The following is a 23,559-nucleotide window of genomic DNA, read 5'->3' as shown; positions in this document are numbered from 1 at the left end:
TCCTGGAACTACTTGATATTTTCCTCCTATAATCCTATTTATACCTGTTAACACTTTTTGCTTAAAGTTTGACTTTTCTGCATTATTTTGTTTTCTTAAATTTTTATGATTATCATGACCACTGACAGTGGCCAACAAACAGAGACTGTTCACCAAAGCTCTGCAGGTCTTTCTACTCCATGGCTGAACATAAGGTTGCACAGACCAGGTGAAGGAAGACAAATGTAACCACCACATCAATGTTCTGTTTGCAGCTGATGAAGACTGCTGTCTAATTTAGGCAAATGAGCCTGAAGCTTCTTTGCAGCACCTTTCAGACTGATGGAAATTAGGCAATTACTACTATTTTCCTTTAAGCAAGATGATGTTTGCACACAAATCATTCCACATATTCAGAAACTGAGGATCAACCTACAAAACACCTTCTTCCTTTTATGTCCACATTTTCATATCCAAATGTTTACTTTAAGAATGGGATAGATACTTCATAAGCCAAAAAGGAAAGACAAAACTAACTCAAGGTAAATAGCCAATAGAACTAGAACCAAGGTCTCCTGACAGCCAGAACAGTAGCTCTAACCCAAGTGATTGTTATTTATACAAAGCTATAAACCACCTAGTCATTTTAATGACTCCTTCATGCAATACCTTCTTTATCTTTTCAATGAATGTATTGAAAAACAATGAAAATTACAGAATTAACACAATGTCATTACTAACAGCCAAAGGAAAAGAAAAATGTTTTCAGGTGTGTCATTTTATCCTAGCATTATTTATAGAAGGAAAAGATTGGACAAGATGATCTTGAAATCCTTTTCCACTCTAGACCTCATAATTCTATAGCTTTTATTACAGTTTCTTCCTAGTGTTTGGTTTCAACAAATAAATAATAAAAGGGACAAAATGACTAAATACCAAGTTAACTTGGTTACTACTTTGGTTCCAGGTCTTTTAATTCTTTCAGAAATACCTCAACATGAACAAACCATTATTTCCTCAGTTATATATGGGGACAGTGCCGTCTATCACTACCTCCACGTTTCTTGAGCAGTACTATATAAAAAAAAAATAGTAGGCCCCCGCAAAGCAAAATCATCATGATTAAAATAGCAGATAAAAGCAGTTACTGCAGAAATCATGAATAGCTTTACAGAAGCAAATCTGATTTTTACCATATACATAAATTGTTTCAACCAAAGAAAGCAATATATGCACAATTACATTTAATAAAAATGATGCATGCCTTAAGAAGAGGAGGTTTTAAATGTGTCAGTAATGAAGACATACTTCATTAGTTACTGAATGAAGCACAAGAATCTTTGAGGAATATTTTGATATATACTATGACATCAAATTTCCTCCTTAGGAATTACAAGGTAGTTTATTTAGAATATGAAATACAAATATTATTTTGCCAAAGTTGTATTAAAAGTCCTTGTTAAGCCTATAAAACTAGAAATATAAAGGCAGTTCTTGGTGTTTTACCACCCTTTCTCACACTACCCTTTCCTGTCTGGAATGCAGAAGAGATGTATGAGGCACCCCAGCAAGAGCTGTGGTGAGAGGGGAAGTGCACCACCACCCTTTGGCGGCCCTTGTAGCCCCAGCTTTTAGAAGGCTTAGCTAGGATGACAGACAAAACCTGGAGACAGTACATTATACTTTTTCACTACTTCAGCTCCAAAATGATCTGGGCTTGCAAGACAGAGATTTTTTCAAAGACTTTCTTTTTATCGGCCATCATCATTTCCATTTTCCCTTATTATAAAAGCAAGGAAGTATTTTGTTTAGAAAGGTGATTGCTAGCTTTATTTTATCCTTCAACCGTGGGGAACCAGTACTTTGAGCTAGCATTAAAAAAAGGACATGCTACAAAAAGCTCTTTTAAAAAATTAGAGGGAAAAAAAGGATTTTTTTTGTATGTACAAAAACACTATTACTTTTAAGACTGTTTTTAACTACAAACTCATTTCTAGAAGTAAATTTCAAACTAAAAGTAGAAAATTTTATTTCAACACAAGTTCACAGTGATTTTAGTGCCATCTACAGTTAATTATGAAAACAAGCTTAAAACTTTTAATCCTAATTCACGGATGCTAAAATTTTCATTTGGCACTCCTTGCCAGAACAGCAGCAGTCCAAAGTAAAATTAAACTATGTAGAAACAGCAATGGCCGCAATTTTGTTTGATACTAAGCATTTCTACAAAAGACTTTTAGGCAAGTACTAAATAACACAGAAACAAAATTAATTTTCTGAAGGGAGAATTTCATCATACACTGGATATTTATTAATGTATGTACCTGCACTGGATTTTACTCTTAACATTTGATTAAACAAGCTAACTGGTATGTAACAATGGAAAGAAGCTGCTGCTACCTGATAAATTCAATGTAGTCGTATTTAAAAAAAGGAAATCTAAAAGAAACTTTAGAGCCCTCAGATGGTAGCTTCTTGACCAATGAATTTCATTAGTTTATCATGTTCACAGTTCAGATAAGCTTAAAAATGGAAATGGGAAACCTCAAAGAGTAAATAGCTTTATATTAAATTACTATAAAAGAAGTTTTTCAAAACATCTCCCACTACTTTTTTTAAGAAGGTTAAGGAAAGAAAAATACTCTAGTAGAGAAGTATTAATAACTACTGCTCTATGGGATCAAAACATGATCTAGGAACAAATGTTTTTGGTCTTTCCTTTTTTCCTACACAGCTCCAGGCACTGTCATCTTCCATCAGCTTTCCATTTTTAGGACATTCTTATGAACAGAATGCCCCTTATCTGAACTTTATCAGATCATGTTGGAAATCTATTTTGCAGACAAATTTAAAATGTGACATTTATTTTACATGAATAATTTACTCCATTAACGACAGGGAAGCGCCATTCATATTTGTCCATTCAGAAAGATGACAAGAACTTTTTCTGGAAAACCATGAATAAAATATTTCTCCAACATACACAGTACAACTATGGAGATTTACTTCCAATCAAAAGCATTAAACTTCATGCTAGCCAATTATCTTTCCTATTTTAAATCCTGGGATTATAATAAAAATTGGTTTTACAGTAGCTTTAGATAAGAATGTAACTAAAAAGGGGAACCTGGGTGGCTCAGAGGGTTATTAAGCCTCTGCCTTCAGCTCAGGTCATCTGGGATCAATCCTCGCATCAGGCTCTCTGCTGAGCAGAGAGCCTGCTTCCCCCTTCCTCTCTGCCTGCCTCTGCGCCTACCTGTGATCTCTCTGTGTCAAACAGATAAATAAAATCTTAAAAAAAAAAAAAAAAAGAATGTAACTAAAAGTATGCCAAGTAAGGTTTTGGTTGTGCCTGTATATACATGAAAAGGTGATTGTTTTTTTAAAAAGCAAATACAACATTCTGAAGTTTCCTGAGTACTAATCTCATAAATTTTGGTGGAAATGATAGCAATACTGGGTTAATTCAATTAACCATAGAAATCACAAAAGATTTAGGTTTTTTTTACAATGCTGATGCAACAACAAAGTTACTTATCTCTGTACAGTATCAGAAAATAATGGTACCTCTCTCAAATTAGCTCAAAGAACAACAATAAGAGAAAAAGCAACCACACCATGGTTTACTCAAAACAAGTGTTCTCCAGGCCAAGGGCACATCTAGTCCTAGTCTATGAACAATTTTTAAATGCTAATCAACAGTTAATGTTCTGTTGGTAATGGTAAATTGACCCTCCAAATTTCTTCAGTCAAAGCCAATTTCTTTTAAGATGACAACATACTTTGAAATTACGGTTCATCTTCAAGTTACATCTTTTAAGTACCATCCTTCAAATGGGGGATATATGCTGAATGCTGAGGCGGCTGTTAGAGCTTACCAGTTTCTGCAATGTTAGAAATTAATAACAAAGTCCAATTTGACAGAATTCTAGCATTTAAACTTGGTTTAACTATACCATCTTTCTCATGAACAGCGCTTCTCTGTTTAAGAAAAGCTCATCTCTGAATTATGCCTACTCACATGAAAAACTGGGAACCATTGGTATGTTTCCCTCGATTTGCCATTGACAAAAGGAACGCTCTGTCATGTTTGAGAATAAAGTTTTCATCTGTTTGAAGAAAACACAAATTTGTCAGTCTCCAATTATAAGACACTTTTAAAGTGTAATTAATGTTCACAGTAATAAATAGAAAGCAAAGGATGAAATTCCTCTTCTGGTCAGTATAGATACTTGTCTGAATATTTAGAAAAAAATTTTTTAACTAATCAAATACAAAAGCATAAAAAGATCAAAAATACTACTTAAAGCCTTAAGGAAAAGAATATACATTTAATGTTTTATACAAACAGCCTTAGAACAGTCACTTTTAATAGTAACATACTTTTGCTAAATGATAATGTGAACTATTAACTTTCAGAGAAAACCAGTAAAGAGATTTTAGAAAAATCTCTACAGTAAAGCTCATTTTCTTCAACTTTCCAATTATCTTGCTTAACACACTATATATGGGAGAAGTTTAATAATCTTATGTGCCTAATTTCTATATGGTAAACTTATTATTCAACTGTATTGAAGCTAGACTATGAGAGCAAAAAATTAAAAGTTACATAAATTAAGTTTAAGGTTGTATGTAAATTAAATCAAGTATACAGACTCCTAATAGATAGGATCAAAAATTATCTAAGGAGGAAAGTCCCGTAAAAACAAAAACTTAAAGGGCAAAATATAATTTTAAGATACACAAGTATCTGCCACAGGGAACCACCACATTAAAGTGGCCTACAACATTAGCTTCCAATTGCTATAAGCAGACAGAACCAGCTAATGAACCTACTTCTTACTGGTTCAAAGGAAAAACTGTTACAAAGATCACTCAAAGATGATTTTAATTCCAGCAGAAATATCTTCAAAACTAATTTAAATTTCCTTGTAGCATTCATACAAACAAATTTTTCTTTAGAACAAACAGAAACATAGAAAACTTTAAAAAATGATTACCTTGGGAACAGGCTTCTGAAAAAGAGTAGTAATCCATTTTCCCCCAAAAGAAATATAAAAGACTATTATAACACTGAAGCTATCATGGCATTAAAATCTAGTAAGATTGGATCCCATTTTAAATCTCTGCAACTGACTTTTCTAAGGCTTTTTGGGGCAAGTGCAATAGTTAGACTTAATGCAAATATTACTACTGTAGGAATAAAACACAATCATATAGTTCTAGTATACAAAAGAAAACATACAAACCTTTGAGAAAGTAGGAAATGCCAACTTTTATTAAAAGAAATTGTTTGGTTTAGGGGGGAGAAATACAACTAGAATTTTTTTCCCTGATGTAGAACTAATAACCCATTGCGAAAAGAAAAAAGATACAGATGTATGTATGAAACAGTATACAGAATTTTCCAAGTCTTCAAGCAATATAAGAAATCCAGCCACAACCTAACCCAGGCTCTCCATAAATTTATTAGGAAGGGTGCAAGGGAACAGAATTGGAGTTTGTGTTACTGAGCTTTGTTCTCTTACCTTTTCATTTTGCAAAAGACCACATTCTCTATAAACAAAAGAATATGTTGACAGTTTTAGGCAGGAAGATAGGAGTTTTCATGTATATAGTTGCCTAACCTCCATGCTGAAAGTCATGTTTAACCATAAAGTTAGCCTTAATTAATCTTGTCAATTACAAGTTACATATTACAATATAATTTATCCCCAAGTTCATGCAAATAAAGTATTTTCATGCAGCATTAGTTTCATGCAAAAAGTGAACTATAAGTAAACCTCTCCTCATTAAAAGTACATGATCAAATTTGCTTTAATATCAGAATTGAAACAAAGGACCATAAAATATTAAGCCTTACCTTTAAAATATCCACCATAAATTGATTCTCCGCCTTTTCCATTACCTGCAAATAATGAGCTACATTAAATTATAATGAAAATTAAAAATATATTAATACATTTAAATTATTTTTATGCTTTCAATTTGCTGAAGAAGCTAACACCTTGTGACTGCTATAATAAATTCTACAAATCTTCAGTTAACCTCAGCTTGAAAATAAAAGTCCAAAAAAGAGACCAGTCCTATTATAATAAACACTATTAAAAATTATCTCTATAACCCATTTATTTCAAAAAGTAATCACACCAACAAAATTCAGGAAGAATAAAAATAATCCACAAGTACTCGGCATTCATTGTAAGGGAATTCACCAACTGTTTATAATATTATTATTAAAAGTATATAAAAATAAAATGGCTTAGTATTTTTCTTTTCATACATTCTTGCTCTACACATCTACTCAGTGACCACTTAATATTTACATCACGCTGTGACACAACACTTATAACAGTATAATAGCTTAAGAAACTGATGGATGGTTATTAAAAGCACAACTTTAGCTCTACCTTCGCTGAAGTCCCCACCCTGAATCATGAAGTTTTTAACCACACGATGGAATGTAGAACCTTTGTAACATAACTTCTTCCCAGTTGTTTTTCCAAGGCCTTTCTCTCCTGGGGAAAAAAAAAAAGAAGTGAAATTTAGCTACAAACATCTTTCCATGGAAAGAAACATCCAATTAGTCCTTTGTGAAATCCCTCCCATACATGTTGGCACTGTAAGAGATACAAAGTATGAGGCAACGAGGAAATGACACACAAAATAAAATAAATATCAAGCAGCATATAAATGTTAAATTGTGTGGCAGAGACTCTACATGCCAACAGGAGAAAAGAGGGATTAGAAATAGTTATCACTCCAATAAAAGAGGGCAATCAAGGAATTGATGCAAAGCATATATGTATTTAAGTGTATCCAAGCAAGGATTTAAAAATGTAATGCTATTTTAAAATAACATTATACATGTTTTTATCTTTTTGTACTTTAAAAAATATAAATCCAATTAAATATAATGAAGAACAGCCATATTATGTTTTGTCTATCTTCTAATACTAGAAGTCTTGTGAATCTGGAATGGTAAATTTGTTCAAAACACTGAAATTTAGAATTTATGAACTACAATGTTTACAGATGACTTTGTTACACACAGTAGTACTTTCTTTTTTTACTTTTGAGACCACTTCTTTGTCGTCTCTATTCTTATGCTTCCCTGATTTCTTATTAGTGACAATAGCATTTTTAATGCCCTAAAAATTCATTTTATGGCCACTTTTTACAGAAAATATCTACTCTGAGAAGCAAGATAAAACTATAAGCCACAACTTCTCACTGGAAATAATTTAATAATTCATTTACCTGAGCATAGGCAAAGGAAGTTTTTGCATGTTTTTGGACATATGTCTGAGAAGAGCTGAAACATAATGCGACCAACTGAAACAAAACACATTAAAGAAAGGTAAGCAAGATGATTAAATATGCCACATTTTATATGGGAGAAATAGGACAGATAGAATTAACAAACTGAAAGACCCATTTCTGTAATTTAATTTTTCAAAAGACTTAACTGGAAAAAATTTCACTGAGCAATGCCAACTAACAAGAATTCCACGCAATTTGTTAGTGTCAGAATTCACAGGCAGCCTAAGTGGTTTCAGCCCTAAAACTGCAGGATTTTAAGTGTCCTGTAAAGGGGCTTTACATGATTAGATCCCTTTTAGTACAGTTACCTACCAGAACACTATTAATTTGCTTTAAAATAAGTCTCAATAGTTGTCTAATCTATGCCTGAGCCCCTCCAGTGATGACAGCACATTATATCACAAGACAGTCATTGTGGCCCGTACTGTTAGAAGAAAGTTCTTCTGTCCTCTGTATCTAGCTTTCTACCTTTATGCAAGAACTATTTAGAGCCAAACTCCTGAATTGCGACCCACAACTAAAACTCACCTTCTATTCCCTGAGAGAGCATAAAGAGAATAGCTTACGGTTCCTAAAAAATACCCAAAACACACTGAACAGACAAAAAACATACAATACACAGGAAATGGTAAGGGGCAAGCCTACAAATTTATGCCACAGAAAAGTGCTTCACAAACCTTCTGTTCTCAGGACTCCTTCCAACTCTTAAAAATGATTGCACTTTTACAATGTGGGTTATGTCTATTGCTATTTATTATATTATAAATTAAAACTCAGAAATTTTCAAAACACAAGAATATAAAGCACATGTTCTATCAGCTGTCAGAGTGGTGACATCATTACTTATTGTGTAATCTCTGGAAAACTCAACTTGTGAATGAGAGCGCAACAGGCAAATTGTATTATTATAAAAGTAGTTTTGACTTTGCAGGCCTCACGAAAGGTTCTCAACAAAGTAAAAAATAATATTCTGATTTACAATCACTTTCCTGTGTCCCCTTTCACTTCAATCTAAAGAATCTTTTCCATTAGGAATAAACATTTTTATTTTTATTTTTTTTTTATTTTTTTTAAAGATTTTATTTATTTATTTGACAGACAGAGATCACAAGCAGGCAGAGAGACAGGCAGAGAGAGAGGAGGAAGCAGGCTCCCTGCTGAGCAGAGAGCCGGAGGCGGGCCTCGATCCCAGGATCCTGAGATCATGACCTGAGCGGAAGGCAGCGGCCCAACCCACTGAGCCACCCAGGCGCCCAGGAATAAACATTTGTATTTATTCAAACGGACTTATAAATAAATCAAAATTAACTGTGTACCAAATATAAGTCAGTTTCAGCACAGACACAAACTGATTTGATTTATTCTCTGTCGCTAAGAACTGAATTTATTCTTGGCCATGTCAGTCAGTTCCTCTGAGGAGAGAACAAAGCTACAAAGCTACTACATAAAAGACATCCTTAAGGGATAAAAAGTGGAATAATGGCATCATACAAGACTTTCTTATGTCATTCTGTCTATAGCTTCAATGGAGCCAAAATTTTAAAGCAATTTCAAAATGGTCTACCTGATCTTTGTATCTAAAAGAATAAAGAAAAAGGAAATCAGAATTTTAAAGACTGTCTTTATTTTGGGAGAGAGCACTCACGGAGGCACATGCATGGTGGGGAGGGGCAGAGGGTGAGGGAGTGAATCTCAAGTAGACTCCCCCACTGAGCAGAGAGCCCAACTCTGGCCAGTCCCACAACCCATGACAGCCTGAGCCCAAATCAAAAGTCGGACATCCAACTGAATGAGCCACTGAGTCACCCCAAGAAATTGGAATTTTAAAAAATGCATATAACAGCAGTAATATAATCCTCTGTATTTACATGGAAATATTTTACCAGTATGAAGAAAGTATTTTCATCAATCTTCATAAACCCCTGGGAAATGGCTGGATAGGTTGGCATCAAGTTCAAAATCATCTAACTCTGCAAACATATTTAGATATTTGGGATCCCTGTAAGATGGTTACTTTTCTAGATAAAAGGTATTATCTAAACAATCAAAAACTCAGCCTTTTGAAACCACAGTGATTTCAACATCAAGTTTTCTTTTTTTCAAAACCTTTAATGCCTCCAAAAGAAAGCTGATGAAAGTTTCAAATGTTTCTAGTTTCTCCTTTACAGATGATTAGAAGTTTTGAACCCTCTAGTGCTTTAATACATTTGAAAACGGTTAAATGTGATTACATTTCCAGGCCTAATATTCAAAGAGGGATATCAAACAATGATGTTATTTTTTTAATTTAATTTTTAAAAGATTTTATTTCTCTATTTGACAGAGAGAGCAAGAGAGCACAAGCAGGAGGGAGGCCCAGGGAGAGGTAGAAGCAAACTCTCTGCCAAGCAGGGAGCCTGGTATAGGGCTTGATCCCAGCACCCTGGGATTATGACCTGAGCCAGCAGACGCTTAATCCACTGAACCACCCGGGCACCCGAGACAATGATATTTTTTAAAACACACTCACCTCTAATATCTTACCCTCTAACTTGGTGAAGAAAAGAAGATTCTATTGACTGACTTCTCAGTCTCATAGGACAGGGCTTAGAGCAGAGGTTCTATGTCCTTTACAGCATTATGTTGTTAAGAGTAAAGAAAAAAATAAAACAAAACCACATTGTTTTGGTCTCAATAACATGATGCAAGGCTGGAAACACTGCCAAAACCAGAAAAATAACTTAAAAATCTACAGAAAGAATAGATTAAACCAACTGGGCTTGCAAGACATGAGAAAGGCTATGGACATTCAGACATTGGTTTAGACTGTCTTCTTAATTTAAAATGCCTACAAATGTTCAATCTGAAGAGTCTAGAAACAAAAGGCAAGGTCAAAGTTTTCTATCAGGAAAACACAGAAGATCTCTACCTACAAACCAGTACACTAGTATTAATTCCTTCCAAACTGAATAAAAAAAGTTTTAAAGTGAACACTATAGGACACATTCTAGCAAATATTAGCTTGAACTAAATAAGGTCATTAGCAAGATAAACAAGTTTTCAACATATGTTTTTTAATTAAATTGCAATAGCCATTTTATAGAAAACAGGTACTTTTTTGAAAATCAAAACAGAAAATATTCTGATGTATATAGTCTTTAAGATAAAAAACAGGGTGCCCGGGTGGCTCAGTTGGTTAAGCAACTGCCTCTAGCTCAGGTCATGATCCTGGAGTCCCGGGATCAGGTCCTGCATTAGGCTCCCTGCTCAGCTGAGAGTCTTGCTTCTTCCTCTGACCTTCCCCTTCTCATGCTCTCTCTCTTACCCTTCTCCCTCTCTAAGATAGGAAGCAAGCAAGCAAGCAAGCAAGCAGTGTGGTTAAGTAGTTATTTTCAAAGCAGACATAGCAGGCATGAACTGTGATTATAAAACACACTGAAAAGAAAAATGTAAACTAGTTACTTAAGGAAAAGACTGAAAGAGAAGATTCTCTGACTCTCCAACTGATTAAGGATTATGATAGCAACCCCATTTCCCAATAATATATGCCTGAGGTTTACTGTCTCCTATAATAAATTAACATGCTCTGCTGATGCCTCTTCAGAAAATGATGATGCCTTTGAATGAATGAGTAAGATCTCAGGATACTGTTAACACTACTTATACTTTAGTGGGATTTAGTAATCTCTGGTAATCAATCATTACTGTCAATAATATTACCTTTTATATGTACTAAGATTTCTTCTTAAGGAACTACCACTGTGCCAATGAATATGCACTCCTCTATAACTCTCAAACTAAAATCTGAAACTGGTTTATGTTTAGCATTAGCTTGTGTAAGCATCAGTATGGTGTTTTTAGGGCAAAAAATACATGATTAAGGACAAAAATTACAGAACAGGAATGGCTTCTGACTTTAATCCCAATATACCAACATGCAGATCCTTTAAAAGAGCCATGACAGGGGAACAATACTGAGATTACTCAGGTAATATAAACACATTTTTTAGAAAAGATTTTATTTATTTGGCAGAGAGAGAGAGAGAGAGAGAGAATACAAGCAGGGGCAGTGGAAGAGGGAGAAGCTGACTCCCGGGGAAGCAGGGAGCCTGATGCAGGGTTTGATCCCCCGACCCTGGGATCATGACCTGAGCCGAAGGCAGATGCTTAATGACTGAGCCACTCAGGTGCCCCGATAAACACATTTTTAATCACTGGCTACAGACTGGAAAAGCCAATACACACCTATGTCATGTTGTAATCCCGATTTGGCCACTAGGTGGCAGGAATAAAATCAGCAAGTACCCATAATCTGCATACAATCAAATATCACCTTTCAGTATTATTGCTTCTTGTTCTTAGAAACACCTGCACTGGAATTAGAGGTGCATTAGTGAAAAAGGAGACACATATCAGAGACATAAAAGATACAGTAGCTGGAAAAATGAGCACTGGTTAGAAAAAAATTTTTAAGAAATGGTATATTACACAGGACAAAGAGTAACTACATACAAGTAAGGGATGAGGATTAAGAACAAAGGTATAACAGATCATAGTGTGTAGGCAGACAGCAAAACCTAAGAGGAAATTAAGGAATGGGTGCACCATTTCAACAAAATCAGGCCAAGTATTTACCCATTTAACTGAGCTCCTCCCCATGTGTCAGTTTGTTTAACAGTAGATAAGACACTGTGCTTGTTTTGGGGAGCTCACAGCTTAGCTGGGAATGACAGCTACAAATCTTAGTGTAATAAGCCATGAGTGGTATGAACAAAATGCACTTATATCTACCTTAAACCTGACTGATGTGTGTGAGGGCAGAGGGATAGGGGCCATATCTGTTTTACTCACCATTCTATCCCCACTGATTTGTACAGTGGCTGGTACAGAACAAGTACGCAATAAATAACTGAACAAAAATAAGAACACTTGAAACCACATTATTCAAAGATAGGGATTAACAAAATATAAACAAAGGAATACCTAGATACACAGATAAAAAGTATTCATTAGGGATGCCTGGGTGGCTCAGTTGGTTAAGTGTCTGCCTTTGGCTCAGGTCCTGATCCCAGGGTTCTGGGATCGAGTCCCACATCAGGCTCCCAGGGAGCCTGCTTCTTCCTCTGCCTGCTCTGCCTGCTGCTCCCCCTGCTTGTGCTCTCTCTCTGACAAATATATAAATAAAATCTTTTTTTTTTAAAGATTTTATTTATTTATTTGAGAGAGAGACAGCGAGAGAGAGCATGAGCAAGGAGGTCAGAGGGAGAAACAGACTCCCCATGGAGCTGGGAGCCCGATGCGGGACTCGATCCCAGCACTCCGGGATCATGACCTGAGCTGAAGGCAGTCGTCCAACCAACTGAGCCACCCAGGTGTCCCAATATAAATAAAATCTTTTTTAAAAAAGTATTCATTGTATACCAGGAAAAGTTATTACAAGTGGCATGACATCAAGACATAACTTAATAAAATCTATTTTCAGATGTACAAAGGAAAAGAATCCTTCTAGCATCCAGACAATAAAATCATGTCACCTACAGGGAAAAAGAAATCAGGCTGACTTCTGATACTTTACATTAGAAACTGGAGACAACAGAACACTGTCTACCATCTTAAAGGGACTAATAGACTGTGAACAAAAATTCTATATATAGCAAAGGAAATACATTATTGAGATTTTATCCTGAAAAATCTATCTGAGGGGTGCCTGAGTGACTCAGCTAGTTAAATGTCTGCCTTCAGCTCAGGTTATGATCCCAGTGTCCAGGAATGGAGCCCTGCTCTCAGTGGGGAGCCTCCTCTTCTCCCCCCTCCACCCTCCCCACCCCACTTGTGCGCTCTCTCTCTCTCTCTCATTCTGCTCTCAAATAAATAAATAAAACCTTTAAAAAAATCCATCTGAAGTATAAGCCTGAGATAGGACTCAAAGAACTAATGAGAAAAGAATGAGAAAAAAAAAAATGGCACTGAGCACTAAATCCATTACAACACAGAATTAAACCTAAATAACCATAGTAATTATGGTTACAAAATATAAATGTTACAACTACTGGGAAACAAAGTATGTATTAGTAAATTTTTTTTGTTATTTTTAAGAACCTTCTAAAAATGTTCTTTTTGTTTTGAACAGGCAATGTTTTCATGATCCAAAAATCCAATAGCAGAAAAAAGTAAAGAGTGAGTAGTCTTATTCCCACTTTTGTCAACAGGTAATCACTTTCATCAATTTCATGTGTATGCTTCCAGTCTTTTTGTACACACAGGCAAATATTGATATATTCTTATTTTAAAACAATAGCATAAGTTTGCTAAGAGTAGATCTTAAAAGTTCTTATTACAAGAAAAAAATGTAAGGGAAGTTATCACAAGGGAAAAAAAATTTTTTTTTTTTAAAGATTTTATTCATTGATTTGACAGAGAGAGATTACAAGTAGGCAGAGAGGCAGGCAGAGAGAGAGAGGAGGAAGCAGGCTCCCCGCTGAGCAGAGAGCCCGATGTGGGACTCGATCCCAGGACCCCGAGATCATGACCTGAGCCGAAGGCAGCGGCTTAACCCACTGAGCCATTTGACAGAGAGAAAGATCGTAAATAGGCAGAGAGGCAGGCAGAGAGAGAGGGGAAGCAGGCTCCCTGCTAAGCAGAGAGCCCGATGTGGGGCTTGATCCCAGGACCCTGAGATCATGACCTGAGCCAAAGGCAGAGGCTTAACCCACTGAGCCACCCAGGTGCCCAAGGAAAAAAATTTTAACTGTGTGGCGATGGATATTAACAAGACTTCCTATCATTTTGCAATATAAACACATATACCAAATCATTATGCTATATACTTGAAACTAAGATGTTATATCTCAAGTTTAAGATAAAAACAAGCAGCTCCTAGGTTTAAAAAAATAAGTGGCACATTATGCACATTGTAATATACTCTGCTTTATATACTTAATGAATATATCACAAAGATAGATATCACAGTACATTAAAACCAACGAGAGAGAGCGGAGTTGGTTAGAAAAAGTCAATTTCCTCATATTTCATAGTGGGAGTCAAGCGGTAAAGGAAATATGGTTTAGGAATACTTAAACATATAATTCACTTGCAGAGCTAAAAATCTATTAAAAATCTTTCAAATTACTGTGGCAGAGTAACCCACAGTAAAAAGATATAAAACAAAGCAAAGCAAATAGCAAGAGAATACAAATAAGATTTAAAACCAAACAGTTCTGTAATTTTTTTTTGGCACACAGAACTTTTTTCATGACAGGTCAATCACCCAGGTAAGGTATCCTGCAGATAGTACCAGCAAAAACTCAAGAGAATCTATTGGCTCGTGTAGTTGACAAGGATATGGGCTGAGATCAGAAAATCAAAGAACTCTAGGAACCAGGATGTCAAGGAGTGAGGCCAGATCTTAGAACTGCCAGGTCTCAAAAGGCAAAAGGTTCTGAATACCACTTCCTTGTCCCAATGAATGCATACAACTCTATAAATATTTTCATTAATGATTAGATAAATTAATCACTCAAATGAAGATAAAAGCAGTAAACAAACCTAAGAAAAATGTAAAAAAGCTTTTAATGAAACTGCAAGCAGAAATTAATAAATTAGAAAACAAAAATATTAGACTTGACAAATAAATTCCAAAGCTGGCTCTTTTGGAGGAAAAATAAAAAGGAATACCAAAATACAGAAAAAAGAATTAAAAGAATGTATGGATTACAACCCCATGCCAACAGAGATTAAAAAACAGAGCCAAGAAAGAAACTAAAATGCTATTAAGTATCCAAAAGAGCATTGTTAAATATTAAAGTGTAATGTCACTTCACTGTCACCTCATTGTCTTCATATTAAAGTGTAATGTTACCTCAACTGTTTCATAGCACAGCAAAAGATGAAAAGCTTAACATTATTTTATGAAACAAACTGATACCAAAGCCTAAGAAAGATGATATAAAACAAACCTTAAAATCCTATATATTGGGCCACCTGGGTGGCTTAGTCTGTTCAGCATCTGCCTTTAGCTCAGGTCATTATTCCAGGATCCTGGGATGGAGCCCTGTGTTGGGCTCTGCTCAGCAGGGAGTCTGTTCCTCCTTCCCCTCCCTGCCCACTTGCGCGCTCTCTCTCTCAGGTATATAAATAAAATCTTAAAAAAAAATATATATATATATATAAATATATATCAATATATATCAATCTCATTTTTAAAAGATACTATTAAATATTACAATATTAAATATTAAATACTAGGAAGTCTGGGGCACTTGACTTCTGTGGCTCAGTTAGTTAAGTATTCAACTCTTGGGCTCCTTCCCCATAAGCGGGTATATGCATGTTCACTATTAAAATAAAATCTTAAAAATAAAATTTAGGAAATCTATTATTTTACTAAGTGAAGGAAGAACTCTATAAATATCCTAAGACAGAAACCAATAGACCATTTGACGAAATTAACATTCATCCCTTAACAAAAACACAAAAATTATCAGACACCCTTCCAATCAATAGCCAGCATTATGTTTAATGGTGGAGCATTAGCACTGCACTAATGTCATTAAAGTAAGAACAAGTTAAAAGTGCTTGTTAGCATCACTACTGGTTTTTTTTTTTTTTAATTTTATTTATTTATTTATTAATTTGACAGACAGATCACAAGTAGGCAGAGAGGCAGGCAGAGAGAGAGGAGGAAGCAGGCTCCCCACTGAGCAAAGAGCCCAACATGGGGCTTGATCCCAAGACCCTGAGATCATGACCCGAGCCGAAGGCAGAGGCTTTAACCCACTGAGCCACCCAGGTGTCCCAGCATCACTACTGTTTAATGCCATTCTAGAAATTCTAAGCAATGCAACAGACAAGAGAACCATATGAGAAGTATACATAACAAAAAGTAAATTTATCATTTGAAAGACATAACTGTACATCTAAATAACCTACAAAAACAAATTGAAATATTAACAGAAACATTAAAATTGTTGATATTTATCTTATGATCAACAAGAACTAGTAAAAATCAGTTAAAAGCACATTTTAAAAAACAGTTAAAATCACATTCACAACACCAATAAAAAACATTCTAACCACTTAGCCGTAACAGTGCAGGACTCAAAAAAGTTACAAACCTCTGACAGACATAAAGGTAACTTGAATAAAAAGAGGGCGTAACTTGTTCTTAGACAAGAAGACTCAAAATTGTAAATGTGTCCAATTTTCCCTAAAGTAATCTACAGTCATTTAATTGCAACCCCCCAAAGTACTGAGACTTCTAGAAGAATTTAACAAAATGACCTCTGAAGGTTATCTAACAAACATGCGAGGCCCTTCGCCCCCCCCACCGTTCAAACTTAAAATTAAAGACATTGTTATGCTTCACCCTACTTACTTCTGTATATACTCCTAAAGAACCAAGACATTCTCCTACCTAGCCCCAGTAACATCACCACACCATGTTAATGGTGATTAACACCACAGTCTCATACAGTCCATATTCAAATTTACCCGACTGACTCCACATGTCCTTTTTATTATACTTTTTTATTTTTTAAAGATTATTTTAGAGAGAAAGAGAGAGAGAGAGACAAGAGACACCACACATGGGGAGGCAGGCGAAGGGAGGACAGAGAGAATCCCAGAGATCCCTGCCAAGAATTGAGCGTAACACAACTCCTCAATTCCACCACCCTGAGATCATGATCTCAGCTGAAACCAAGAGTCAGAGGCACAACAAACAATGCCACCAAGGCTTCCCTATACCTCTTTTTATTTATTTATTTATTTATTTTAAAATTTTATTTTTTCATTTGACAGAGATCACAAGTAGGCAGAGAGGCAGGCAGAGAGAGAGGAGGAAGCAGGCCTCCCGCTAAGCAGAGAGCCCGATGCGGGGCTCAATCCCAGGACCCTGGGATCATGACCTGAGCCGAAGGCAGAGGCTTTAACCCACTGAGCCACCCAGGCGCCCCCCTATACTTCTTTTTAAAATCCAAGACTCTAACTGCAGATTATACACTGATTTGGTTGTCATGCCTTGGCCCCTTTTAATCTAGAACAGTCCCCATCTCTACTCCGTATTTTTTTTCTTTTTGCATCCCATCAGGAAGCACAGGTCAGTTTGACACATTACTGGCAATGCTGAAATATTAACCAGATCTGTCAGTTATAAAAGAACTTCCCCCCACTTTTACACTAGTAAGTGGAATGACATTTTGAAACTTAAGAGCACACCGTGTTCTATAACAACTTTTCACCCAATGGTTTGACCACTGATGATCCTTTCCCAAACCAATCATACTGAGCAAAATGTTTCTTCTAATTCCATCATTTCATCTGTATTTATCCAAATTGAGTTTTTCAGGTAAGAGCTTTATCCAGCCATCTACTCTAACACAGAGTTATTAAACAAGACAAAAAGCCTGGATCCCTGATACCATCAGGCTGGATCTGCTGGGAGCCATATAAGAGAAGAATCTCTGTCTTAAATTTAAGCCCCCATTATTCAGCCTTTATGTTTAGCAACCATCACTTTCATACAGTCTAACAAATACAGATATTTTCGGGGCACCTGGGTGGCTCAGTGGGTTAAGCCGCTGCCTACGGCTCAGGTCATGATCTTGGGGTCCTGGGATCGAGTCCCGCATCGGGCTCTCTGCTCAGCAGGGGGCCTGCTTCCCTCTCTCTCTCTGCCTGCCTCTCTGCCTACTTGTGACCTCTCTCTGTCAAATAAATAAAAAAAATCTTTAAAAAAAAAAAATACAGATATTTTCATATGATGGCAAACAGTATAACCACTAAAAGTGATCACATAAAGCTCAATTTATTAAAACGGAAAAAAGTTGAGAACACCCCCTTTAACAGAAAGAGGCAGGACCAGAACAGTATGTAGCTATTTTTAAAAATTGTGTATGAACCAGTATATACAATGGAGTATTACACCTCCATCAGAAAAGATGAATACCCAACTTTTGTATCAATATGGACAGGACTAGAGGAGATTATGCTGAATGAAATAAATCAAACAGAGAGAGTCAATTATCATATGGTTTCACTTACTTGCAGCGCATAAGGAGTAACACGGGAAGACATAGGGTGAAGGAAAGGAGAAGGGCACTGGGGGAAATTGGAGGGGGAGACAAACCATGAGAGACTGGACTCTAAGAAACAAAATGAGGGTTTTAGAGAGGCGGGGGTTGGGGAATGGGTGAGCCTTGTGGTGGGTATTAAGGCAGGCACATATTGCATGGAGCACTGGGTGTGATGCATAAACAATGAATCTTGGAACACTGAAAAAATAAATTAAATTGAAAAAAAAATGTTCAGAAAAGGTTGTGATTACCTCTCCATGGCAGGATTTTAAGGCAAGTTTAACTTTTTAAATATTACTGGAATTTTTATAATGAGCATGTACTATTTTTACTAACAGAAAAAACAATGAAGCCCTTTTCAGCTTAAAATGTGCCAAACAGATGCAGCAAGAGTTTAGGTCACATAGTTTAGAACTTGCAAATTAGATTTAATGACTGTAATATTCCTTTCTTTTCCTAATGTGTCATTCATAAACACTGGCAATCTCCATTTTAAATCTTTTATGTTTAAAAAGCCACCTTTAAATTGGCAGTTTGGAATATGGAAAACATTTTCTAACCAACAGTGCTGTAAGTGGTGATTAAGTTCGGAGGACAGCCAAGAAAGCCTACCTGTTCCATAATTTTGATGTAATTAAGCAAATAACTAGGGAGTATTAGCTAAAATTCTAGGAAGGGAGGGAGAAGTAAAAGGAGTTTTTCATCCCTTCCTGTATACAATGATAATGGAAGATACATTTCAGAAATACTTTTTTGTTTAAGAGTTCCCTACTGCCATCTCCAACCTTCCCATCTCAAGTGCTCCATTCCCTGGCCAACAAATATCCTAATGTACCCTAGGACTCAGCACTCCCCTCCAATCTGCTCTTCAAGGAACATCACGACACTGGGGTGCCCAGGTGGCTCAGTTGGTTAAGCGTCTGCCTCCAGCTCAGGCCCTAAGCCCAGTGTCCTGGGATCGAACCCCGCATCCAGCTCTCTGTTCTGCAGGAAGCCTGCTTCTCCCTCTCCCACTCCCCCTGCTTGTGTTCCCTCTCTCGCTGTGTCTCTCTGTCAAATAAATAAATAAAATCTTAAAAAAAAAAAAAAAAAAAGGAATGTCACACCACTAATTCCTAGATTTTGCACAGCAGCCATGGTATAATGATAAGAAAGAAAACCTAGGCTAGAGACCTGGCTTGCAATTTCTAGTATATGATCTTAGATCAAATAGTCTCTCTGAGTTTCCTCATTTGTAAAATGGGTATAAATCTTACATCATAATATTGTGGGGACTAAGTCAACCTAAAAATACACGGTTTGGGGGCACCTGGTGGCCCAGTCGGTTAAGCGTCCAACTCTCAATCTCAGCTCTGGTCTTGATCTCAGGGTTGAGTGCAAGCCCTGAGTTGGGCTCTACACTGGGCATGGAGCCTACTTAAAAAAAAAAAAAAAAAATTACATACACACACACATACATGTATTAGTATTATCATAGCTATTAATAATGGGACTTATGAAAGGCCACCTACATAGAAATGAGCAGAGCAACAGCCTGGTCTTCTGAGTCCTCAACCAGTGCTCCTTCAAACATACTCAGCTGTCTTCCTAGGTTCTAACATCACTGACTTTCCCTTGCCCGACACACACTCCTGGACTGGCTCTCTCATTGAGCAATTAAAGAAAGGAGTCTTGCTGCATGAAGTTCAGGTCATGTATAAAAACAAATCTTCTTAGAAATGATAGCATTCTTTAAAAGGAGATGCTTATTTGCCCAAACTGATCTTATTTACTTCAGTGTAACAGAACTGCAGTTTGCATTTAACAGTTAAGTGGAAAATTTCAGGCTCTCTGGGAAAGATGATTGTCTTGGGCCAGAAGCTAGGTACCCTCGGTTTATTTCTGCTCTTCAGTCTCCTTCTTCTACTCCCAGAATTAGACTTCTAGAAAAAACACCAAGCTTTTCAGGTGATGACAACAGCTAGGTAAGAGAGCAGGGAGACAGGCAGGGAGCAGTAGTTGTAGTAGTTCACACCGTCTGGGCTGTTTGGTAACTTCCAAACTGCTAATGTCACTGCAGTTACTGATGAAAACGTCAGGGTCGGGACGCCTGGGTGGCGCAGTTGGTTGGACGACTGCCTTCGGCTCAGGGCGTGATCCTGGAGTCCCGGGATCGAGTCCCACATCAGGCTCCCAGCTCCATGGGGAGTCTGCTTCTCCCTCTGACCTTCTCCTCGCTCATGCTCTCTCTCACTGTCTCTCTCAAATAAATAATAAAAATAAAAAAAAATCTTTAAAAAAAAAAAAAGAAAACGTCAGGGTCTTCGTATTAATTACATTACCTATGCGGATCCCTTCTTGGAGCTTAATTTAGGGACCTAACTCTTCTCTTTTCCCCATCATATGGGGTACCCAACCTGAATACAGAGATCTACCCTTTTTAGGCCCTCTACTCACACAAATCATCTAATTAAGAGTAAGGCTTCAGTGAGTTGTGCAAGTCTGTACGGACTGGTAACAGGAATTTGGGATTTCACCAAATAGCAATCTACTTAAGACACAGTCTCTTGGAACACAAACTAAAATAGGGAACTACCTGTAGCAAGGCGTACAGTCAGGCATTCACAGATAGTGGTTCTGAATGCAATTTCTGAGATAATTTTGAAAGCATTACCTCAGTTCTAGATAACTCTGTCAGTCACCCAAGTCTTCCCCTTTTTAGCCTGAGCTTTTTTCTGCCTATTTAAAGAAATCTTTTTAGTTTCCATCTGCTTTTATTCCCAGTAAGATAAGTGTTTAATGAACACCTGACCGTCTGTGTAAGCGCTAAGTTCTACCAAGGATTCAGGCTGAAAGATATATTCTGGGAAGTTTTAAGACTCCAAACATGCTGTGCAAAAAGAGAACTGTAAGGAATGGTACTGGACAGCTAGTTCATACCACTAATGCCAGTCACAATTCCCTGGCAACAACACTGGCAAATATCAACAAAGGTAGAAAAGTAACAGAAAAGCACAGGGATTCAAGAGGGGCAGTGGCAGGAGGTACGAGTTAGACAAGGAACAGCCATCTCATGTTAAAGGCAGAAAAGGGAAAAAAAATGTTTGTATATTTCACTTGGGGTTGAGGAAGAGAAAGGGGAGGGAAAGGAAGGTGCTATGAAGTCAACTCTCCTCTCAAAGTCCCCATAAAAATCCAAGTGTCTGCCTTCAAAACCATGCAATCAGGCCTGGTATTATTACTGCATTCTTCACGCCCAATTTCTGAATGAATGAACCAACAAACCAAAAAAAGGGCAAGAAACCACACCAAACTCTTTGCTTACAGAAACCTGAAACAAGTCTCTTTCCTAAAATGTGAACAAAAAGCCTTAATCTTTACAAAGGTCTGTCTAAATACCTTAATATGAAAGCCATGTACTCAACTCAGGGTACATGCTCATGTTCATGCACATACAATAATTAAAGCAACTTTAAAAAAAATCATGTCAGACACTGTGCCAGATTCTTTTTTTTTTCAATTTATTTATTTTCAGAAAAACAATATTATTTTTTCACCACACCCAGTGCTCCATGCAAGCCGTGCCCTCTATAATACCCATCACCAGGTACCCCAACCCCCCACCCCCCACCCCGCCACTTCAAACCCCTCAGATTGTTTTTCAGAGTCCATAGTCTCTCATGGTTCACCTCCCCTTCCAATTTACCCAAAAGCACATACCCTCCCCAATGTCCATAACCCTAGCCCCCTTCTCCCAACCCCCCTCCCCCCAGCAACCCACAGTTTGTTTCGTGAGATGAAGAGTCACTTATGATTTGTCTCCCTCCCTATCCCATCTTGTTTCATGGATTCTTCTACCCACTTAAGCCCCCACCGTGCCAGATTCTTTACAAGTAACAGTCTGCTCTCCGCAAGTAACATGATAGCATTTAAAGAAACACTGCATCATCAAAAATCACATATAAAAACAATGGTTTCTATGGGAAAATGGGAGGTGACAAGGGAATTTAAGACTGCAGTTAAGAATGATTTCTTCGTTAGAAGTATCACTAATAAAGGCATGTTTTTAGCTATAAGCGTACACGGTCATACACTGTAAAACTTCCACATCACTGTGGAAATCCTACAACTGATCGCACCTCACTCTGTCCCCCTTTCCCAGCACTCTCAGTAGCATAATCCTTCCAGTGGTTTTTAAGATTAGTAAGGACAGACACGAATAACTTAAGAGGAGTGCTGCTCAATTGCCTTTGTTTCCTATATTACTAGCTCCCTACCTTGTTATCTGATTGTTATAACACAAAGGGCAGTCAGCCTAATTAAAACCATGCTCCTTAATTAATCCATGCCATCACATTAAATTCCTGTTACAAAAATACAATCTGTAAGGTAGCTGGCTGCATTATTTTATTATTCTTCCCAACAACTTTACTACACAGGCACCACTACACTGGAGTCCTATTTAATTTGAGTATACAAAAAGGGAAGAAATTTTCTTAATAGTGGAGACTACTGCATCCAGTCACTCTATTCACAAGCTCAGGACCAGGGTGAGGTTGAGATAGCAGATGCCTTTCTCCTATTCCCTTAGTACATACCAGACCCCACATGCCTCACTCTCAAAGCAGAAACTATCTTAAATATGATGACTCTGATGTTTAAAAGGAAATTCTGAATATAAGCAAATTTTGCTGTGCTACCTTTAGAGCCACATTAAGACAAAACTGATAGTATTTGCATTCTACAAAGAGGTCAGGTGGCTTGCCCGAAGTCACAAGTAGTACTCCATTTTCAATTGTTTCTTGGATCCATGTGAATTTTAACCAATGAAGTAGAAACATCAATTTCAGATATATATTTTTATCTATTATATATTTTATCTTTATCCATTTTTATCTATTTTGATGAATTGCCAGGTTTTTATAATATTGCTCTGAGGCCTACATTAAAAAAAAAAAAAAAATTCCAAAGCCAATCATTCCTCTAAAGAAATACCCTGGTTATCACTTTTGAAAACGAACTTCGGGGAACTTGGGTGGCTCAGTTCTGTTAAATGACTGCCTTCGGCTCAGGTCGTGATCTCAGGTCCTGGCATCGGGCCCTGCCATGGGGCTCCTTGCTCATTGGGAAGTCTGCTTCTCCCTCTCCCTCTGCTTGTGCTCTGTCAAATAAATATATAAAATCTTCAAAAAAAAAAAAAAAAAAAAGTGGAATGGCACTGTATTCC

General features: G+C 36.8%; 1 protein-coding gene across 7 annotated transcripts in view; it reads right to left on the bottom strand.

Moving 5' to 3' along the window:
* Positions 1 to 23,559, bottom strand: part of NKTR (natural killer cell triggering receptor) — a 57,997-nt gene that overhangs the window by 23,717 nt on the left and 10,721 nt on the right. For 2 of the 7 annotated variants that reach the window (XM_044252468.1, XM_044252469.1), the window contains exons 3-6: positions 7,240 to 7,314; positions 6,390 to 6,497; positions 5,843 to 5,887; positions 4,001 to 4,088 (exon numbers count right to left, since the gene is read on the bottom strand). In XM_044252468.1, the coding sequence (XP_044108403.1) occupies positions 4,001 to 4,088; positions 5,843 to 5,887; positions 6,390 to 6,497; positions 7,240 to 7,314 (316 nt within the window). Of the gene's footprint in view, positions 1 to 4,000; positions 4,245 to 4,264; positions 5,795 to 5,842; positions 5,888 to 6,389; positions 6,498 to 7,239; positions 7,315 to 23,559 lie in introns of those variants that run through there. The other 5 variants (XM_044252476.1, XM_044252475.1, XM_044252470.1 and 2 more) reach the window with 5 other exon arrangements.

The sequence above is a fragment of the Neovison vison genome, chromosome 6 (genome assembly GCF_020171115.1).
Source record: "Neovison vison isolate M4711 chromosome 6, ASM_NN_V1, whole genome shotgun sequence".
NCBI classification, from domain to species: domain Eukaryota; kingdom Metazoa; phylum Chordata; class Mammalia; order Carnivora; family Mustelidae; genus Neogale; species Neogale vison.
The sequence above is the reverse complement of the archived record's forward strand: the minus strand, read 5'-3'. Positions and strand labels throughout refer to the sequence as shown.